The sequence below is a fragment of the Nycticebus coucang genome, chromosome 15 (assembly GCF_027406575.1).
Source record: "Nycticebus coucang isolate mNycCou1 chromosome 15, mNycCou1.pri, whole genome shotgun sequence".
Lineage (NCBI taxonomy): Eukaryota > Metazoa > Chordata > Mammalia > Primates > Lorisidae > Nycticebus > Nycticebus coucang.
In genome coordinates, this window is record NC_069794.1 from 53,749,884 (window position 1) to 53,771,893 (window position 22,010).

The following is a 22,010-nucleotide window of genomic DNA, read 5'->3' on the forward strand; positions in this document are numbered from 1 at the left end:
CATGAGCTTATTCAAATAGAGTCAGGTAGTTTAGAAAAAAAACACGCTTAATATAGAGAAGATAAATTATGAAACTCTTCCCCTGCTGTAATTTGGTTTAAGGATCCCAATACCCTTTTGCTCAAGAGGACAAAATATCACACATATAAAGTGCATATTGAGTAGTGTACCCAGTAGCATAGTGCATAAATAGCTCAAACGCTAAAAGCATTACAATAAGCCCTTCTCTTTTATCGTAGAACCAATAAATAAACATAATGAAAATCATGACTCATTGTTACATTACTTGGTATTACCTCTTTTCATTAAAAAAACACACACACACATGTGTGCATTTTAAATAATTTCGTGTAAAACGACAGTAAACTTTGCAGTGGAGATGATGTTGAAAGAAATATTTGTGAAGAGCAGATGCATGGTCTTATGTGTCTTATATCAAGATTACGATAAAGTACAAGATGTCTAAGCAATAACTACTTCACATCAAAATTGTACCTAGTACCCAAAACATGTACATTATTTACTGGTTCTATGTGTTTTCTCATATCATGGAGTCGATAAAATGCAAATTAAAAAGCTTTAGAAAAAGCTTCCCTGTCAATTTGCCCTCGGATGGATTCTCCATTTCCAGTGTTCCCTGTTGATTTAATGTACTAGATTATATGAACAATACTGGCTTGTAAATAAAGAATATCTGAATTCTATTAATGGAGATACGCTGCCAAAACAATCAGCTTCGTACTTCACACATTTCCAGTATTTGGAAAAGCTTTGAAATGGAATTATAAGGTTAAGCTGTGTACATCTGGCTCATCACTATATAAATATTTCAGAAATTTGATCTCATAGGATGAAGGAACACCTGTCTAATCACGACTCTTTTCCAAAGTACATGAACTTCAGTGAGCAGAGCAATACACAAACACTGGCAAGAAATAGTGATCAATTTACATAATATACTTATGTTAGACACATAATTTTATCATATATCACCCTTTTAAGGTAAGCTATAAAAAAATCCTAAAATGATTCAATGGTTCTATAATTATGTTGGAAAAAAAAAAAAAAAGTTGGGTGGTGCCAAGGATTTAAAACTCCAAGTAACCACCTGAAATACTTAAAACAGTTGTACTAATGTTTTTCTTATGCCATAGGTATGAAATTTTAGTATCATTGAATGTTGTTAGGTATAATTCTAGTGGAATATGGATCCAGAGAATAATTAATGCAAGGTAGGGGTTTGTGCATAAAATAAAACTTGAACATAAAACTTGAACAGTCTAGTTAACAAAAACCGTAAAAGATGTTGAACATCAGTTGCTTTTAATAAGATCCAGGATTAAATAACTATGTTGAGTCTTTGTCAAATATACACAGGCCCATTAAGCTCGCTCTTATTTTTTTTCAAATACTGTTTCAAATATTGCCCGGGTGCCAGTGGCTCATGCCTGTCATAACAGCACTCTGGAAGGGTGAGGCAGGTAACTTGCTTGAGCTCAGGATTTTGAGACCAGCCTGAGCAAAAGAAGAACCCTATCTCTACTAAAAATAGAAAAAACAGCTGGGTTTGGTGGTGGGCACCTGTAGTCCCAACTACTCTGGAGACTTAGGCTAGAGAATTGCTTGAGCCTATGATTTTGAGATTGCTGAGAACTATGACGACTCATAGCACTCTACTAACGGTGATAGAGTGAGTGACGGTGTCAAAAAAAAAAAAAGCAATTAGGTTTAAAAATGCACTGAATATCGCTCTTATCAAATTATCTTCAAATGTTCAACTTGAAGGCACATATTTTTGAAAGCGCGTCCCCGCACTGCCAAAGGTCAATGTATCAAATTTCCAATATATTCCTGGGAGCAGATGGGTGTAATGAAACCTAATGATTGAATTTTAAATGCTTTCATGCCTCTTTTATCTGTTTCCCAAAATGTTAATTCTCCCTTAATGCTATACCAGGATTATAAGTTTATTACAACTAACCAATTAAAATGACACCTCCACTTACCAATGGTTTATATTTTCTGGGGATATTGGATCAGAGCTCCTTTCCTTCTCTCCCCACTAGAGATTTTCCATCACCATCCCACACTTGCAACCAACAAAACCCAAACTGTAATATCATTAAATAACAGATATTTCCTTACAGATTTGATTTCTCTAGTTAAATAATGAGCATTTAACACAAATATCAAGTTTAAGTTCACTGAGGCTCAATGGTACATTTCAGAGGTTTCTTCTTTTTTTTTTTTTGTAGAGACAGAGTGTCACTGTACCGCCCTCGGGTAGAGTGCGGTGGCATCACACGGCTCACAGCAACCTCTAACTCTTGGGCTTACACGCTTATCCTGCCTCAGCCTCCGGAGCAGCTGGGACTACAGGCGCCCGCCACAACGCCCGGCTATTTTTTTTGTTGTTGTTGTTGCAGTTTGGCCGGGGCTGGGCTTGAACCTGCCACCCTCGGCATACGGGGTCGGGGCCCTACTCACTGAGCCACTGGCGCCGCCCTCAATGGTACATTTCAAATAAAAATAATTTCAAGGAATTTGTTGACTAAGTTTAACTATCAAGTTCAAATGGTTTATGAAGTGAGTGTATGATGCCCCATAATCATATCATTGTATACAGTTATGATTTAATAAAAAAATTAAAAAAAAAAAAAAGTTCCTTTCTTTATGTGATGAACTGCTACATTAGCCTATTTTAGCCTGCATATTCATAAACACAGAAAGAATGTTTAGCAAATAGTTAAAAAAAATAACATTCTATTGTTTTAGGAGAAGATGGAGGATTTTATCTCCGCTCTCTCTGGCTTAAAGAACAAAAAGAGGGATTCATGAAGAGTTTATTTTATTATTTTCATATAAAAGAATACCAACATTCTACCACTTAAAATATATGCTCAAACCTATATTAAAGGAAATTGAAGAAGCTTTTTATTCTAACTAATAAACAAAAGTTTCTTGCCTATTAATCTATTAATTAAATTATTAGATTTAAATATTATATCTATTAGATTTAAATATTAAATCTATTTTTTAAATGCCAATTATACCCCCTAAAAAGGGCAAATTAGCATACTCTCACTAATATATTCATCACTACAAAAAGTTTGAAACAGGTTGTGTTATGGTGCATTACATCACTTTCAATAAACATATTGGACAGTGTCCTTCTGATTCACTCGTGCAAGTTCCGACTTGCTGGGCTTATCCGTGATGCTGAGAGGCCTTCATTTGCTTCCATCTGTGTCCATTTTACACCTCCTGATTTTTGTGCATCTCAAAACTTTAGTAATTATCCACTAAAAAATCTGATCACATGAAGATAAAGAGTGAAAGGATGGAGAACAGAGACTGGGAAGAGTAATAGTGGATGGTGGGGAAATAGAGAACTGAGGTAAAGGATACAGACATACAGTTACAGAAAAAGAATAAATTCAACATTTAATAGCAGAGCAGGGAAATCATAGTTAAAAAAAAAGGTATTGTACTCAGGAGGTGGACACCCAAAATACTCTTGACTAGATCACTACATGTTATATACATGTAACAAATTTTCACACAGACTCTTTAAATTTGTAAAATATAAAAAAATAAAAATAAAAAAGAAGCATGTTTACCTTTTACTTTTTATACTTGTAAATGTAAACCCCTTATAACAAAGACCAGCGCTGAAAGAGTCATGTGGTCATAACATGTTCTCAAATCCTGCTTCCATTGTTCTCTCTTGGTTAATTACTCCCCTTCACTGAATGACAGCAGTACATAATTAACCTTTCAGGGAACATGTTTTCATTTACCTATGTATGTATATAAACCATAATACATTCTCAACTCTTAATTTCAACTTTCTATGTTAAACACTTCTATTCACTGAAAGAAAGCAGCGCATGTTGCATCTCCAGATTTCCAGAGAAGCATGTTTACATTTACCTTTTAAAAGTGTTTATGTGAACTTTTGCAATAAGCCTAAATGCTAAATGAAACCTGTAGTAATGACTTGACCTCAACTCTTTATTGCAACCTTACTTCTATGTTTAACACTTCCATTCACTGAAATAAAATGTACATTTTAAAGATGGCCTATGTTACTTTTCATATATATGACTTAATCCTGTATATATAAAATATATATACCCATCATCAGAAGTACAAATGCCAAAAGACACATTTGTAATAGCATTTTCTTAACTCCTGCTATTAAAAAAATTAAATAAAAACTAAAAATGCCAACTATAACGCTATTTATTCCAACCCATTCCTATATATCTTCGTTATGTAGAATCTCGTATATGAACCCCAGGTCACAATATTAATCTGGTAATAAACACTACCATGCCCAATCAACATACGTATCTGAATTTAAAATATATATATATGTATGTGCACATCAGGTATAATTATGCAAGGTATGTAAGTAATTCTGTAAAAAGTACATTTTCTGTTGCTATGTCCCAGAAAAGAGACCAGATATCAAAAGTAAAAATAACAGAATTAGAACAGGTGACAATAATACAAAATAATAATTTCTTTCTTTTTCTTTCATTCAATATTATGTACTTTGTATGATAATTTTGAAATATTTAACCGATGTCTCAAAATTTTTAGCAAATGATACATGTTTCAAGTTTGATGTAATGACTAACAAATGCTTGCAAGCGGGTGTATTTACAAAACTTTTACCAATATTATTTGGAAGTTACATTTCCAAGTGATGTCTAAGCTGTATTCTTAAAAGGAAAGCAAGTATGACAGTTTAAGAAAAATTCACACGTTTGGAGAAATGAGTAAAATGCAGACAGATTATGGAATATTACAGGCCCACTCTCTGGTAGATAAGAGTCTGAGAGATACATGTTCCCAGTATATAGGCCTCTATAGTTCTTTCTATAACATGCTCAGCTTGATAGTCCCTTTATCTAGATTGAGTAGGACTGATTAATAATATGTTCTTTTTCAAAAAATGTCAAATATTTTCAGGGTGAATTTACAGATGGACTGAACTGTAATGGTTAGACAAATGTGTATAGCTTAATCTTTCAGAAAGACTCTCTATTATCTATGAATGTTGAAAATGAACCCTAAACATTTAAATTACATTTTATATTCTTTTACTCTGTATCTCACTACTCTGATGAATGGGGATAACTGGTTAACTCATTCTGCTTAAAACCTTTATTCTGTCAAAGCTCCTCATTGCCTGATATGGAATTTGCAATTAAAACGTAAAATTCAGATAAATAGTAAGTCCCAGCAAAGTGGCAAACTATTTCAATTAATAGCTTTTAAAATGATATCTTTATTTGTTGAATTAATGATTATGATTAAACAACTCTGAATATTGTAGATATATTTCAAATAGCAATACTGAAATGGACAACAGACATTTATATCAATCCTTAGTTTTTGTTTCTTTAGTATGTGAACAAAAATTTCATTACTACCTACACGAGATAGATTCTGAAATTTTGAGAAAAAGTTTGAGTTAGTATATTATTCTTACACACACCTGCTAATTTCCAATGGTGACATTTTCGTGCAGATTACCACATAGCAGATGGTAGATACTAAAGTGGTAAATTATGAAATTATATATCAACAAATAAAAATAAATGTAATCCAAGAAAACTATTTTGGGTTTAATATAATATCAATTCATCAAAATAATCATATAGGAAGAATGTATATATACTTTATGGAGCATCTACACAAATATAAGTATTTTAAAAATTAACTAAAACAGACAAAATGATTACATTAAGTTCTTAATAACTTATTAGGGCTGAGTGGTACTTGTATAAAGCATATCAAGATAGGAAGCATTATTGGCTGTTCTTATATATATATGCATGTGAGTATGTGTTACATTATTAAATATGTATACATATTTAATATGAACAGTTACTGTGAGAGCTTGAGATTCATTATTATGAATCTTGATCATCTTTCTCCATAAGCTTGTGATTTTATTAATAGAATTATATAGAAATTTTCACTGCAGTAATTTCAAAGGTGATAACTATATATATTTTAAAATATCAAAATATGCCACATTCAAATATTTTAACATATTTATATTAATATACATTTTCACCTTAGTCATATTTAAGTTTGAATCTAAACTAAAGCATGTATTTGATGAGTTATTATTGAAAATTAACTATAGAAGTCTCAATTTATTCACAAAGAATCCAACTTTTTAAAAATGCCTACTATTTACCAGAAATGATGCAAATTTCTTTCTGTTATAGTGACAAACAAGGTGGATGTGGCCTCTGTCTTCAATTATTTTGCTATTATGACAAAATATCTTCGTTACTAATAGAAAGTTAAAACGTTGACCCAGGGGTTTAACATTGTGCAGACTTAATATCACTTCTTATTTTGCATGTAGATCAATTAAATCTTCATTAAGAGTGGAGTACACACAACAATAACAACAAAAATGAGTTGAAATTTAGGGCGTTAACTCATGTGTTAGTGATCCAGTCTTAATATCCTTTTTATTGCTCTTTAAATTTTTAGACATCACATAACTGTGGGTTCAAGCATAGACTAAAAATACTTTCACAGCTTCTGCTGGATTAGATATCATTTTACCACATTATACTTGTTACCTGCTAGTCTAAATCCTGCTTTCTCATTGTTGCCAAATGGTGTTACTATCTTTTACTTTAAACTTGACCGAATAACAGAGGAGAGCTATGGAAAATATCCACTCTTATGCAAAAAAATCCACTCGTATGGATTTTTTTGCTCAAGGCAAAATGTAATGGCTGATTTGTGGATGTTTAATTCTAGATATTTACTACAGAAACATGGATATAACCTTTAACCAGAGCAAACAGAACCCCTCTTATAAGCAGGGGACACCAAACCTAAAAATGCACAAGGAACGGAAAGATCCTGGCAGGAATTAATCTGCCATTTTCACACATCTGCCCAAGGGAGGTATTGTAATTGCAAAAATTTACTCTAAGACTGCTGAGACTCATAGTAATTATGTTTCTTTTTTTTTAATAGAAATAGCCACAGGTGGTAACAAATTGGGTTTGGAGATGGGGAACTGGGCATGCATTCTAACCCAAATTACTATATAATTGTCTTGATTATAACAAATCATGGAAAATCTATTGCTCAAAATCAGAATGAAAAAAAAAAAGTCTTCCTAAATGTATGTCTTTTTTAGTTTCTCTCAACTTGGGCACATTGCTTCATTTGTTGATATTAGCTCATCTAATATCCAGGCAACACTGTAGAATAAGCTATTGCCAATGGCCCTTAAATATTCCTGTGGGGGTGGGGGGAATTGTTTAATAGGTTAGTTTTCTTATTTCCATCCTTATTATCATCTAAGGATAAATAGTAGCTTCACTAAGAAGGTCAGGACCTGTAAACTTAGCTAATAATTACCATTCGTGCATCTGCCAGCACTAAAAGTGAAAGGTTATAATTCTTTTTTTTCAAGCTATGCTTGAAATACGCCTTTCATATTTATCTGTTCTCAAAAGTTCTGTATCTTACTCTGTGCTTTGGTTCATGTAGTAGCGCAAAAATAATTTTATTGTTTCCTAAAATTATAAGTGCATTTATTATTATTATTATTTTTTTTTTTGAGACAGAGTCTCATTATGTCTCCCTGGGTAGAGTGTTGTGGCATCACAGCTCACAGCAATTTCAAAATCTTAAACTTTATAGATTCTCTTGCCTCAGCCTCCCACATAGCTGGGACTACAGATGCCCACCACAGTGCCCGGCTATTTTTGTTTGCAGTTGTCATTGTTGTTTAGCTGGCCAGTGCTGGGTTTGAACCCGCCTGCCTCGGGGCATGTGGCTGGGGCCATAACCACTGTACTATGGGCTCTAAGCCTGTAAGTGCATTTCATGCATACTGTGCCAGGTTACAGTCAATGCATTATCTACAAATTTTCTTTTTAATCAGGAATCCTGATTTAATCAACTGATAACATAAAATAAGGCATTGGCTAAAACAAAAAACAAAACAAATTTATTAGTGTAACCAAAGGTTGTGCAAGGCTTCAAATAATAATAAAAGCAAAGCTAACAATCAGTCTTGCTTTGAAACTATGTGAAGGTTTGCATGTAATCCTCAAGCTTACCATAATGAAAATGGTAATAAAGATGGATGATTGATTTATATTTTTGTATGACTTATAACTGCTCTTATTAATATACTTAATGCTGTAACCTTATTTGGGATATGCTATTTTAAAATAGACACAAAATCGCAAAAACAAAATAGAAAGCAAGAATTCTGTGTCCAAGAAGACACTGTAATAGAATTAGCCAATATTTAGATGATACTATGGATTTTTGTGTTTTCATTTGAATATCAGAACTATGGAAATTAAAATAAATTATTTTTACCATTACTCAGAAGGTTTGTAGTTTATATAAAGATGCATCAATAAGCACTTAGGTTTGAGATGGAAAGTATCTTCTTTGGAAATGAATTCCCTTCTTTTCTAAAATACTGAGATTATAATTTTTTAAGGAAATTTTGCTAACAGTTTAAGCATATTTCTCAAACATTCTGATTTTTTTTGCTTTCATTTCATCTACTGAAATGACATCAGTAAAAATAACATAGCTCCACTTTTGCACATGTGGTTAGTTCTTCTGATGGTAATCAAAGGTGAATTGCTTTGTAAATTTGGTTCTGCATAAGCAATTGCTCGGCTGCTGTGAAAGAAGAGCACAAATATATCACGTATTCAGTCACAAAATAATCTCAGTATACTCTTAAAATATGCTGTGTGAAACATAAAATGAACAGCTTTTAGCAAAGGTATTTATATTAGGGACTATGATTAAAAGGTAATGTAAATGAAAGGTAAAACTAGAGTTTTAGGCTTTCAAAACTCATGAATATATTTATTCTGTAAATGTCAGAATTTGTCTGAAACTTTAATAGTCTAAAATTACATTATTATAACAATAGAAAAAATATTTAGATCCCCCTAAACATTGCTGCATACGATAAAACACCTGTTGCATTTTCATTTTAGAAAAGTGAACTGTTGGAACTTAGAGTATAACAATACTTTCATGAATATATTTTTAATTTGAGTTTTATTGAATTGGAGAACATGAAAATTCTATATATAGGTATAATTAAATTGTTGCTTAGTAATAATCATAAAGAATTCAGTGAGAAACACTATAAAGAAAAATATCAAATCACGATTTATGCCTAAATTACATTTTTAAAATTATCACCAAAAAAAAATGAAGAAAATATATTTAAAGCACCATAGTTATTGGAAAGAAACTACTTATTTAATAATGTTGTATGTTAAATCTGTTATCTTAAAGCATATGTTATCAAAATGTCATTGGAATCCTTCAGAATATAGTCATTGCCTGCATTTTGTACTAATTCAATTTACAAACATGTAACCAGTTTTTCTTAAAACAGTATATATCTACACAACAATTATGAATGGATAGTTTTGAAACTTGAAATTGATTTTTAATGCTCTTGCTTTCAAATACTACAAAGGCTGCTTTCAGCTGATAAAGAGAGTAAACAAGAAATTGCCCTTTAAATGGTCTCTTTAATATGTTCCACCAATTAAAAATCAATCAGAACGATTACAAGTTCAAAAAATATTAAATATTGTTCAGATAGGGTTTATTTCAGTACCAAACAGATGCTTACAAGATTATATTTATCTTTAACTTGCTCATTTTTCATAGAACATAAATATGGTTCATGACTATTCTACTAAATTGAACCATAAAGAAAATAAGATAATATGGGTCTTTAAATATTTCAAAATGCCTGAAATAAATTTATTTCTAATACCATTAAATTATTTTAATATATTCCATTCCTCTAATCAGACCGAGTCTATTTATGTAGATTAGTTACATCTAAGAGTGTCATTTATCCAACCTGTATTTATCCTTTGATCACAAAGCTTGTTAACTTAAATGGTCTTTTATTGTTATGATTCGTTTTCCCATAATTATGCTGTTTAACTGCCTTATTTTTTGAATAAATATATGCAAACGCGCCAATCATATTCAGCACAGTTATGCTAGAGGCTCAATGAACTGTAAGAACCATTTCACTACAATAAAACTGCCTGGAATAGATCCAGGCCAGGGCCTACAAATACCAGTAATCAGAATGTCACTAGGACCAGAACAGGCAAATAGAAGTGTGTCACAAGTATATTAATGGATTTTCTAAACACTGTGTGAAACCAGTTTTATAGTTTATCACTAGAAAAATGTGGTGCATACAAGAGAAAAATACCACCCACACAGCCAAATTGTACATCTGTATTTCGTTACAGGTCTTTTTTCTTTTTCTTTCTTTTTTTGGGGGGAGAGGGGCTTTACCTTAAAAATATTGGTCTTAATATTTCTGCAGTAGCAAGGAAGCAGGAGCATCCTTCTGCTTAGTCACAGCAGGGATGCTGATGTCATTAAGAATTTCTTTATTATAGATAATTTATTTCAGAAGACCAAAGGATAGCAATATATCACTGTCAAAGCTAGTGGTGAAAGCTTATGACTAACTATAAAATACTGTATGCCATTGAAGGAAGTTCTTGTCCAAGTCTCCTTTACTAAAATGGGTTGACAATAGATGTGTAGGTTTGACGGATTTTAAAAGTAGGTGGTGGCAGAAGTTACACTATCTTCAAAACCATAAACAAAATGAACTTTGTGCTATTCTCTAACAAATATACAGACATTGTTTGAAGGAATTTGACACAAAAAATCCCGTCCCTAATGGCTTTACTAAAATATGACTTTAAGGTAATACCCTCTGGGATTTATTAAACAGAAGTATCACTGAGGGGAATACATTCTAGAGCAATGACTAATGTCATAATTAGCGGGTGCATTTGTAAGAATTTACCCACTATTGAGTGTCTTACAAGACTTACCAACATTAGGGAGTTAAGTTGTACTTCCTTACTGTCATGAGCCCAGTTAGAGTGGCTGCTTCTTCCTCTTGTTATTTCATCATCAAGCTAAGAGTATATATTCTCACAAAGGTTCTCTCTCTCCTGACATTCTCCAAAAAGAAATTTGGATAAGATTTCTTTTTCTCTTAATGTACACAGGTTCCAACCTCTTGCCCACTGAAGGCCAGTTGTTCTTTAGCTCCTTTTCTCTAGAGTCTATGACAATTAGCTGTATCTTAAGAAACTTAACGTTATTTGAAACTTTAAAACAGTTTTAAAGTTTTAACTTATTTTTAAAGAAAAATAAAAGCCTGTCATTCCCTAAAAGGAGAATTGCTTTTGAACTAAAAAGCATAAAAATGGGCTAATATTTGTACTTGAGAAAGTATTTACATACATTATACTGAAAAGATAAAGACATATATGTTAGATGCATAATTATATCAAAAGTTTTATTTTTCATATTTTTGTAAATATAGGCATAGCCAACTTTCAGGGCAATGCATCCATGTAAGTCTTTATTAATCTTTAAAAAATAAAATATTTTTCTTAATGTATACTTTTTATTTTTATAGATATAATTCTATTTTGTTATATTTTGTTAGTATAAGCAATACTAACTGAAAAATATGAAAACTGAAACTTGAGAATAGTACTTTAACATGAGAAAGTCTAAATGTTATATTGTTAAACAGAATAAACTATTTATCAGAAGATTTTGAAGCTTTTTCTTTTTAAAATAAATATATTTCTTAGTTCGATAATCTAATATTTGGAATTATTTTAAGAATAATTAATCATTTTAATCTCATATATAAAAAGTATATCTATGTATTTTAAAAAGTGTGTTATATATGATGGCACCAATTTTATGTAGAAAACAACTCCAAAAATATGTGTGTGTGCTGTTTCAATGGCTTGAACAATATAAGCAAAGGTAATAATGGTAATTTAGAAAATTTAAATATCTTTTTGACTAAAAAGTATGCTCACATAAATGAGATAAAAATTCTAGGGAATATTTATCTGTGATCTGACATCTTTTCCTGATTACACACAATCTTAAACAACATGAAGATGCCAGCACAAAAATTCAAAAATCCTTGGCATACATTTATATACGATAATACTTATAGAAATTATATCACTCATACAACCCAAGTAACATTTAAAATTATTTTACTCCTACCTTTTTACAAGAAGAGAGGATTATCATCTCAATGTAAAGATGATAAAGTATTAGCTGGCATTTTAGAAATTTTATTGAAAACTAAAAGCTAATGGATATCGAAGTTATTACCTTATGAAGAGTTATCACATCAATTAATATTAAAAGTAAAGTTCTGTGATTTCAACTTCATATAATCCAAAATTACACTGTTGTGTTTTCATTTATTGTAAAATAGAGAAATTCACACAGATATATTTTGGTGCCGAAATTTTCATAGATGCCCATAAAAGAATAAAAGTAACAATATAGTAAAAATAATGATAATTTTTGGATTTGGTGAGGGATTTAAACCCTTCTCTAAGGAAACTCTAATACTTAACTTGTGCTACTTTCAATGCATACAAAATAAAGAAAACTAATGATTGTATACTCACGTTAATCTGAAGTACCAATAATGCTCTATCTTTTCAAAATCTTTAAGAAAAAAGACAAGTGTACAAACCCTTCCTGGAGGCATGCAACATGAAAGGAACCTTTTTTTTTCTATCAGCCCACCCTAACTCCTATAAAAATAGTTGTATATTTAATTTATGGAAACTAATTAAAGAGTACCATCTTAGAATAAAAATCACAGCAAAATACCTCCGAAAGTATAAATGGTGAAATAAACAGTTCACCCACTTTGTGTCTGTTACTAAAATCATTAATATGCTAGAGTACAAAGTTTTGAAGATCACTATCTTGGGAACTCATCTGAATGAGTCCCTGTAGTCAGGAGCCTCTAATACTAGAAGGAAGTGGGAATACAGTCACACAGTTGATAATGTTGCAATGAAAGATAGACTTTTCTTGAGTTTATTGTTTACAGTGTGATACTTTCGTTCCCTACACTTTAATTTTATTTGGATTGGCTCCAGGCCTTTACCAAGTGCTTAATTCCCTGTTATTTATAAGGCCATGCACATTTATGAAAGGATTTTATTTTCCTAACATTAAGATTCTAAAGTCAACCCTAACCTTAATTGCTTGAAATTGACCTGTAAAACACTGAGTAAGAATGTATTCCTTTTAAAGAGTAATTTTACCAGATCGTATTCTGGCAACTCAATACATTTTCTTCGTTAAGAGCATATTAAAATGACTTGCAGTGCTACATGAAAACACACTGAATTAGTACATTCCAACAAAACTAGAAACTCATCAGTAAAAAGCCAACAGTCTCCTCCCTTCTTAAGGAGGCTTTCCTTGAAAACACCTGTTGAGAAGTCCCCATGACACTTAACAACTAATTCTTAGAAGCCACTATTAGCAGTTATCCTTGAAAATTAGTGATGATCTCTACGTGACTTCAGATGTCATATTTACATAATAAAATAATAAATAATATGTCATATTATTTATTTAATGTCATATTAAATGACATGTTAATGTCATATTAAATGACATGTTAATGTCATATTAACATAATAAAATAATTCACATGGAAATTTCTCCTAGGAAAAATGCCTTTATAAATTTGTTTAACAGTCTTTTTGCCTCACCTACCACAAACCTTGTGCTCCTAATCTTCACAATTAATTTTATAGCTTTAAAAATAACTCAAATATTTAATTACTACTATGTAGTATATTGTATTATCATGCATACTATTGTGGATATGTTAGTCACTAATCTATTGTTTAAACACTTTAGAGGCTGACTGTAATTTATCTGAGAAACTTGAATAAAACCTGAAACAAAATCTCACAGACCACGATTTCTACACCAGCTTACATGATTGTTCAGTATCCATATTCGATAAAAATACTCTTGTTCCCCCCCCAAAGAACCTGCGAACATTGATGTTAACATTTTAGACCTTGTGAAGCACGCAAAATTCTGTGATACTTAAATTTTAACTTTAGCTATAATGCAAACCTTATAAATCATACCATTCCTAATTTTATATTACCACACTATACAAGCATATCTCAACATACTTATTAACTTAACTTCATTCCCTTAACAGTGTGCATCTTCTAAACAACACACATATGCTGGAAAATAAAGATAAATCAAATCTCCTGGCAGTTAGTCCAAGTGCATTCTGTGAATTAAAATTCTACTTTCAGAAATACATGTAAGATTAAAAGTGTGTTTCCTTAGTTGGCTGTATTACATATATATACTAATAAAAAGCACATGAAACAAAATTATGGAATACTTAATTGTTTTAATTTATGCATGGCACTTTAGCACAATGTGCTTGCAGTACACGAGTTTCAAAAAGTCACTGTAGTTAACTTACTCTGGTCTCCATAATTAGTAATTAGATAAACCTGATACATTTAAAAGGAAATTAACAAATTAAGAACTTACAAAGCATCCCTTAGAGGACTGCAAAAACTCAATAGAAACAAAGAGGCCTTTTTAACAGTCTGTGTTCAGAATAGTTCTTGGGCAGAAGCAATTTAGGAAATTGAGCTACTTTGAAAGAAAATTTTCAAGGACTTAAAACTAAAGCTTCTTTTGTGACTTTATGTGATAGATTAAAATCGTAGAAAAGAAGGAATAGCAAGAAAGTTTATCCTTTGCTTTCTGTTTAAATTATGTGTGTATGTGTGTGGGGGCATGTGTATTTGCTTTGGCTTATGTTTTATACTGCTAAGAAGAAGAATCACATTATCATCATCATCATCCTTAAGTAATTATCAGCTTCAAGGACAGCATAATCCAGGTACAGGCATCACTGTCCCTCAAAACCTTTTGAATATATTCATTCAAGACAGTCCCTAAATAGTCTGCCCAAGGAATCAGGCAAGTTGAGAGTTCTACTGCACCAACTCCATTTTTACTGGAAACTAAATGAAAATATAAATTATAGCACCTTAAGTGGAAGATTAAGCATTAACCCTCTGTGACATCATTATAGTTGTCAATGGTAAAAGTATAAAGGAAAATAACAAATACATATTTATAAAATTACTACAGCAGATCTATAAATATGTGTTTTAACATATATCCTTTTTAAGATCCACTAATTATAAAAAATACCAGCTTTACAGTCACAGAAAAACTTTTACAGAAACTACATCTTTTTGAGTGGGGAGCTTCTTTTTCAGTTTTATATAGACCTCAAAAAATCATGATTCCTGATATACAGTAAACACTAAAGGGTGGGATTTTATATTACAATTGAGACTTTAGTATTCAGGAGCATCAAGTATGAGTCTGTTTTATAAGGACATTATACATTTCATACTTTATATGAAAATATATTTGCTAAATATTGGTATTTGGTACACTTAATATGTTAGGATAAGATTATGAATTTTACTGCTCCATTTTAATAATGAAAAAATTACTGAGTCAAGTGTCATCAAAAAGTTATTTGCTTTCAAAGCATAAAATTATGAACAAATTATTTTTCATTTGCCCCAACTAATCTTCCTCCTGAAGTGTCACTTCTAGTTAAGCTCAATTTTGAATTTCACTTACTGCTAGACCAGAGTAATTTGTAGCAACACATATTCCTAATAAGCAAGAATTAAATTTTTCTGTGACACAGCTCATAGTAGATAAAAGAAACTAGACAGTGACTAGATGGACTGAACACAGTACAGTTTCCTGCAATTGTTAGAATCTATATGTACAGGCTGGGTCAGTCATTTAGTTTTGTCATGTCATCAATAACTTTGAATCATACTAATATTTGTTAAATATCACTTAGATGTAGAGAAAATGCACGGTATGCAAACTAGATGCATTCTGGAATTCTTTTTGGTATATCAAGTGCCTTCAGTGCAACTTTGCCTCCTGTTTTTTTAATACCACAAAATGAGCCTGGGACCCTCTCATATACTCTTTTCATTGCTCAGAGATTCCAAAAAAACAGATCAGTATAATTACAGAGCAAAACAAATACAAACTTTCCATAGATGGCCATTAGCCAGAATTTGCATTTATTCCAACTTTTGAAAACGCATCAGAGTATTATATTTCACAGGCTTAACCTCCACTATGGTATTATGCTGCAATTTCAACTGAAGAATAAATGAGATTTATGTTTTTTAAAAATACTTTTTAAACATAAACTGATATTTTGAGGGCTGAAAACTTACTTCACATTGATTCAAACTCTGAATTCTGACTGGATGCTACTCTCTACTTCAATAAGCTAACTTCTTAATATTTGGTCATAAATTTCTTTCATTGGGGCATTTTTTAATGGAATAAAAATTTTTAAAGAGAATTAGCTGAAACATTTTTTTCCTACTCCCCCTAGGAATCCTTTATTATGGAAAGAAAGGTAGACCAACAAATAAAAGTTCAGTAAAATAAATTAAGAATAGTGAATATTGCTGAAATTTTCAAACCTGTAAAAATAAATTTTAAAATGCAACAGAAGTAAGACATTTGCTTCTTGTAGATTTTAGATTATTTACATGGGAGAGGGTATGTGTAGAATGTGATGTACACAGAGTTTCAAAAGGCAAACTATTTTCCTTTAATTTTTTCCCCCTTTCATTGATGCTGGCAGTGTGGCTTGTCCTTGCACCAAAGGTTTTAGGACAGCTCTAAAACCAGTAATAAAGTGAAGTCCCAGTTAGGCTAAAAGTCTCCTACCTGAATTATGGACATCCGAGTGGCAGGGGTCTCGCTTGCATTAGTCCCTTGTCCAGTGAAGCTGGTATGGCAGCCCGCATGCCCCTGAGGGACAGTCAGGTTGTTGGAAGCCGGTTTGAGGTACATCACCTCTGACCGCGGCGAGCTGAGGGGCAGGCGGGTCTGGTAGTCGAAGTACATAGGGGAGGTGGCGAGGGAGGGGCTGCTCACCACGTTCATGACGTTCATGGCATTCCTCTCCTCCACTTCGCTCTGCACCAGCATGATATCATTTTTGTTGATTTTCTTCTTCTTGCTCTTGCCCCCTCCCAGCTGCGGGTGGCTGTACTCGGCGATGCGGCAGTTGTAAGTGCGGATCTCCTTGTTCTCACGCTTGCACTTGACCGCGATGGTGATCATTGCCGCTAGGAGGATGATGGAGATAGTGCTCAGGGTCACAATAAGAGGCAACGACATGTCCCAGTGGTGCTGCTCGCCATTCACCCGGGGTACCCCCTCAGGCAAGGAGCCGCTCACCGAGCGGATGATGAGCTTGGCCACCGCAGACAGGGTGGGCTTGCCGTGGTCAGTCACCTTTACCACCAGCTCCACTACCGGCGTCACGTCCTCCCAGAAGGGATGCAGCGTGCGGATCTCGCCGCTGGATGGATCAATCTCAAACAGGTGGTCGTCGTTGCCATCCACGATCTCGTAGGTGAGGCGCCCGCTCTCGCCAAAGTCGCTGTCGAGGGCGCGCACAGTGCTCACCAGGTAGCCCAGGCCAGCGTTCCGCGGCACCTGCAGCTCGGCGGTGTCGTTCTGCAGGGTAGGAAGCACGATCACCGGTGCGTTGTCATTCACGTCCAGCACCGTCACTCTCACGGTGGCGTTGCTCTCCAAGTGCGCTGGCGCCCCTGAGTCTTTAGCAAGCACTTTGAACTCAAAAGCCTTGGTCTGCTCGTAGTTAAAGGAACGCAAGGCGTATATGGCCCCGTTAGTGGGGTTCACAGACACGTAAGTGTAGATGGACACGTCGCCGATGTGCGAAGGAAGAATGGAGTATGACACAGTGCCATTTTGGCCCAGATCTGGGTCCTGGGCCAGCACTGAACCCAGGTACTCCCCTGGAATGTTGTTCTCATGCACCTGAAGCACATAGAGCCCTTTGGTGAACCGAGGCGGGTTGTCATTTTCGTCCAGAATCTTGACCGCGAACGACTTGGTGGAGTTGAGTGGCGGGGAGCCCCCATCTCGCGCCACAATTGTCACGTTGTATTCGTCCTGTGTCTCGCGGTCCAGCGGTCGGTCGGTGACCACGGTATAGAAATTGTCATAGTTCTCCTCAAGCTTGAAAGGGACAGAACCCCCAGGACCCCCTAGGCCCCCACCGCCGCCAGTCCCTCCTCCGCCTAGGACCCTACACTGCAGTTGCCCATTCTTGCCCGAGTCTCGGTCAGTGACCCGCACCAGGGCGATGACTGTGCCGGGCGGGGCGGCCTCGCTCAGCGCCCCCTGGCGCACGGAGACAAAACCGATGGACGGCGCGTTGTCGTTGCGGTCGATGAGCTTGACAGTGACCTTACAATGGGCTGGGATAGGGTTAGGGCCCAGGTCTCGGGCCTGCACGTCAATCTCCAGCATCCCATTTTCCTCATAGTCCAGGTTGCCTTTAACACGGATTAGGCCGGTCTTGGGGTCGATGGAGAAGAGCTCCCGCACGCGGTCGGGCACGTAGCTGCTGAAAGAGTAGAGCACTTCACCGTTAGGACCCTCGTCAGCGTCAGTAGCATTCAGATCAATGACCACGGTGCCTAGAGGGGCATTCTCCGGCAGTTCTACCAGGTAGGAGGGTGCCTCGAAGACTGGGCTGTTGTCGTTAGAGTCAATCACCTTCACATTGATCTGCACAGTGGCAGAACGTGGAGGCTCCCCGCCATCCAGGGCAGTCAGCACCAGCGTGTGGTGGTTTTGTTGTTCGCGGTCCAGTGCCTTCTGTATGACCAGCTCTGGAAACTTGGTGCCGTCGCCGCGGGACTTGACGTCCAGTGCAAAGAGGCCGTGGTCGTCGCGTGTGAGCAGATAGGTGCGCAGCCCGTTTTCACCCGCGTCGGGGTCGTGTGCGCTGGTGAGGGGGAAGCGGGTGCCTGGGGCTGCATTCTCCGAAATGTCCATTTCAATCTGGTCGGAGGGGAAGGAGGGCGCGTTGTCGTTAATATCCTGGATCTCCACCTTGATCATGCAGATCTCCTTGTCGTTGGCGAACACTTCGAGGGACAGCTGGCACTTGGCATTGTGGCGGCACAAGGACTCCCTGTCGATGCGCTGCTTGGTGTAGAGGAGCCCACTGTCTGCATCCACGTCCAGCAGGTGCGGCGCGGAATTCTCCAGCACCCGGTAGCTACCCGACTTGCTGCGCCCGCCACCGCCGCCGCGCTCAGGAGGCGGAAGCCCTGGCTGCAGTCGAGCATCCTTGCCAATGTTACCGATCACCGTGCCGGCCCCTTGCTCCTCTGGCACGGAATAGTTGAGGTTTTTGAGTGTCAGGGCAGGGGCCCATAGAAGGAAGCAGCAACAGATGGAAAGGTACATCCCAGACCGGTGGGGAAGTGGCAAGAGCAGCCGGACTGGAGAGGCGAGTGAGTGAGTGCGCGCCAGCCTGGGGACCCCACGCAACGTGCGCGCGCGATGTGAGCCACAAGTCTATGGGTCCTTTCTTCCCTCTGCACCCAGGCTGCGACACCCGGCAGTCTCTCTTTATTCCGCTCGAGTTCCCCGAACCTGTTGATCTACAGCATCCGCACTGGGCGACGAGATGAGGTGCGGAGGAGCTGCAGGGGCTGGAGCTAGGCGGCGGCTCCCTGCGGCTGGGGGCGAGCCCGGGGTTTTGTCTCTCTCGCCTGGACTTGAGGAGGCTGAAACTTGAGCGTTGAGACCGGCGATCAGAAGGAAATCACGTCTGGGAGGGATGATAATGAACTAAAGAATCCGTAGGTTTTCCTCACTCCCGCTAGGGTGCTGCAAATCCACTCCCGCCCGGAGCCTCCGGAATACTCTTTACATCCAGTGGGGGAGGGTGCGGGAGGTGTGTCTCCAGGCAGATCCGAAAGTGAAATCCTTACTTGCTACTCTTCTTCCGTGATGAAATTGATGAGGATGAAGAGCAACCAAGAGAGTCCCATATGTATGTTGGAGCTTCTTCCGCACGCTGTGAAATGTCCGCTCGCCGCTCGGGCTAGTCTGTTTTCAGGCAGTGTTTTGCTGCATTTAGAGATCTAATCTTGCATTGCTGGCTGAGGCAGTGGCGGTGGCGGACTGCATCTACCAGCCAAGCGCTATTTTTTTTTTTTTCCTCTCTCTCTCCTTTCCGAGCAGCCAAAGGGAGGGGAGGAAATGCAGCGTAAAGAACTAGTGTCCCGATTTGTAGTTTCCTCTCCCCAACAGGCTCCTCCCTCTCTTCCTCGGGTAAGGCTCTCCCCCGAAATCAAGAAAGCCACAGTCTGATCACCATTTGCTGTGTGAGTCTACTGGGAGGGGAAAAATATATAGATATATTTTCGCCTCTGTTCATAGAACACACTCTGAGATTTCTCTACGCCAAGCCAGTAGCCACCGCTACCATCCCATTCTCTCCCCGCCAGCAAGGACTTCTCTCCCTGCAGTTTAATTCCAGTTTGCTTTTCTTCCCAGGCGAAAGGAAATCAACAGGCAACTCATGGTTGGACGTGCAGATCTGGAGGGGGCGAGGGAGGCGGAATAAGAAGTAAGGGGGAGCCACCCCACAGTCTTCACACACACACTCTCTCTGTCTCTCGCTAGAAGGGAAACAGTCTCTGCATTCACAGGGCTGGGCTGTCAAGTGCCTCTCTTTTCTTTCTATTCAGCATCCCTTTCCAATAGCCCTGCCTCCCAGTCCTCTTCATCTAGAAAGGAAAACCTTGGCGAGGAATAAAAGTGGTGAATATATGAAGCAAATAAAGTGTGGGGTTTTTTCTTCAATTTTTTTTTTTTTTTTATAGTAGGAGGAGTGGGCTGGATGAAAGGAACATATCAAGGTTTGGCGTGATGCATTCTGCAGTCTCGCTCTGGCACAGCCTCTCTGGGGCGACTTGGGAGGGAGGGCAGGGGGTGAGGAGCTGCGGGCCCGCAGTGGTTCAGCCAGGGGCGCCTACCCCGGGGAGACGCTTCCAGGGAATGTTAGGCACAGGTCTATCTACACATTATTTCGGGTTCTCGAGGCGCCTCGACATAGGGAATGACACATTCAGAATTGCAGGTGTTCCGATCTGCCGGATGAGTCAGAAACAGCGGAACGAATCGTATTCACTCTCGCCTCATGGTCCTCCCTTCACAGACATTAGTTGCGGCTTCTTCCTAACGCTTTCTCTGACTCACTCTATAGAAAGAAAAACCAGATTCATGTTTTGGGGCAAAAGATAAAAAGCGAGAGAGGGGGAGGAAAGGAGGAAGGTGAAGCTGAATCCAGCAGCACTTTTACTCTACCTCTTTCTGACGGTGTCCGAGGCTCTGGAAAACAAGGCGTCTGCTTTGCTAGGTGTATTTATTTATTAAAAACCTGTCCTGTTGGTTAGGCGTGAGGCACCCCCAAAATCTTTCAGAGTCTTGGGAAAATAATACCAATCAGGTTTCCAGTAATTGTTCCCAGTTTAGCCTCGCATGATAGTTCAAGATTTTCCTCTCAATGTTCTCTGTTCACAAAGTCCAACATCCGTGTGTGTAGTTAATTGTGCAGTCTGTTGTGGAGGTGTTTTTTATTTTTTTTAATTTTAATTCCTCCTTTTCCGTCACGGGTGGTCTCTTTCAATTTGGTGCCTGTCAGGATCACCCCACAGTCTGAGAAAGATGTGCGAATTTCAAAGCAAATAAATCCATCTCCGCAAGGAAAGCAGCGAGGAAATGAAAGGTGAAAATTCAATTCAACAGTTGGAGTAGCGTCTCCCCAGCCGCCCTCTGCCGCTGCCGCATACGCCGGGCTCTCAATTCCTGCTCTCGCCCCAGCGTCTCTTGCTGACTGACTCTATTCACCTCACGCTGCCGCTTAAACATTGATACTGATTCCCTGCCAGCCAATCCGAGTGAGAAGCAAGGCCCTGCCTCCTGGGCCCGCGCCCAATGAGAGGCGGAAAAGAGACTGGCAGGGGCGGGGCCAGGAGTCCCTGCTCTTCGGAGTCATTGATTAGATCAGTTAGATGGGAGACCAGCCCTGCCAGCGGAGTCCAACGCTCCGCTGAGGCGGTGGCGCCCCGGGCCTGACCGCCGGGTCTCCTGGGTCTTTACCGGTAGTAGCTCTT

The 22,010-nt window shown here is 37.2% G+C and overlaps 1 protein-coding gene across 3 annotated transcripts in view; it reads right to left on the minus strand.

The window, feature by feature from the left end:
* Window positions 1–21,689, minus strand: part of PCDH17 (protocadherin 17) — a 100,136-nt gene extending 78,447 nt beyond the window's left edge. For all 3 annotated transcript variants that reach the window (XM_053563887.1, XM_053563886.1, XM_053563888.1), the window contains exon 1: window positions 16,723–21,689. In XM_053563887.1, the coding sequence (XP_053419862.1) occupies window positions 16,723–19,290 (2,568 nt within the window). In that variant the 5' untranslated portion in view covers window positions 19,291–21,689. The remainder of the gene's footprint in view (window positions 1–16,722) is intronic.
* Window positions 21,690–22,010: the final 321 nt, after the last annotated feature.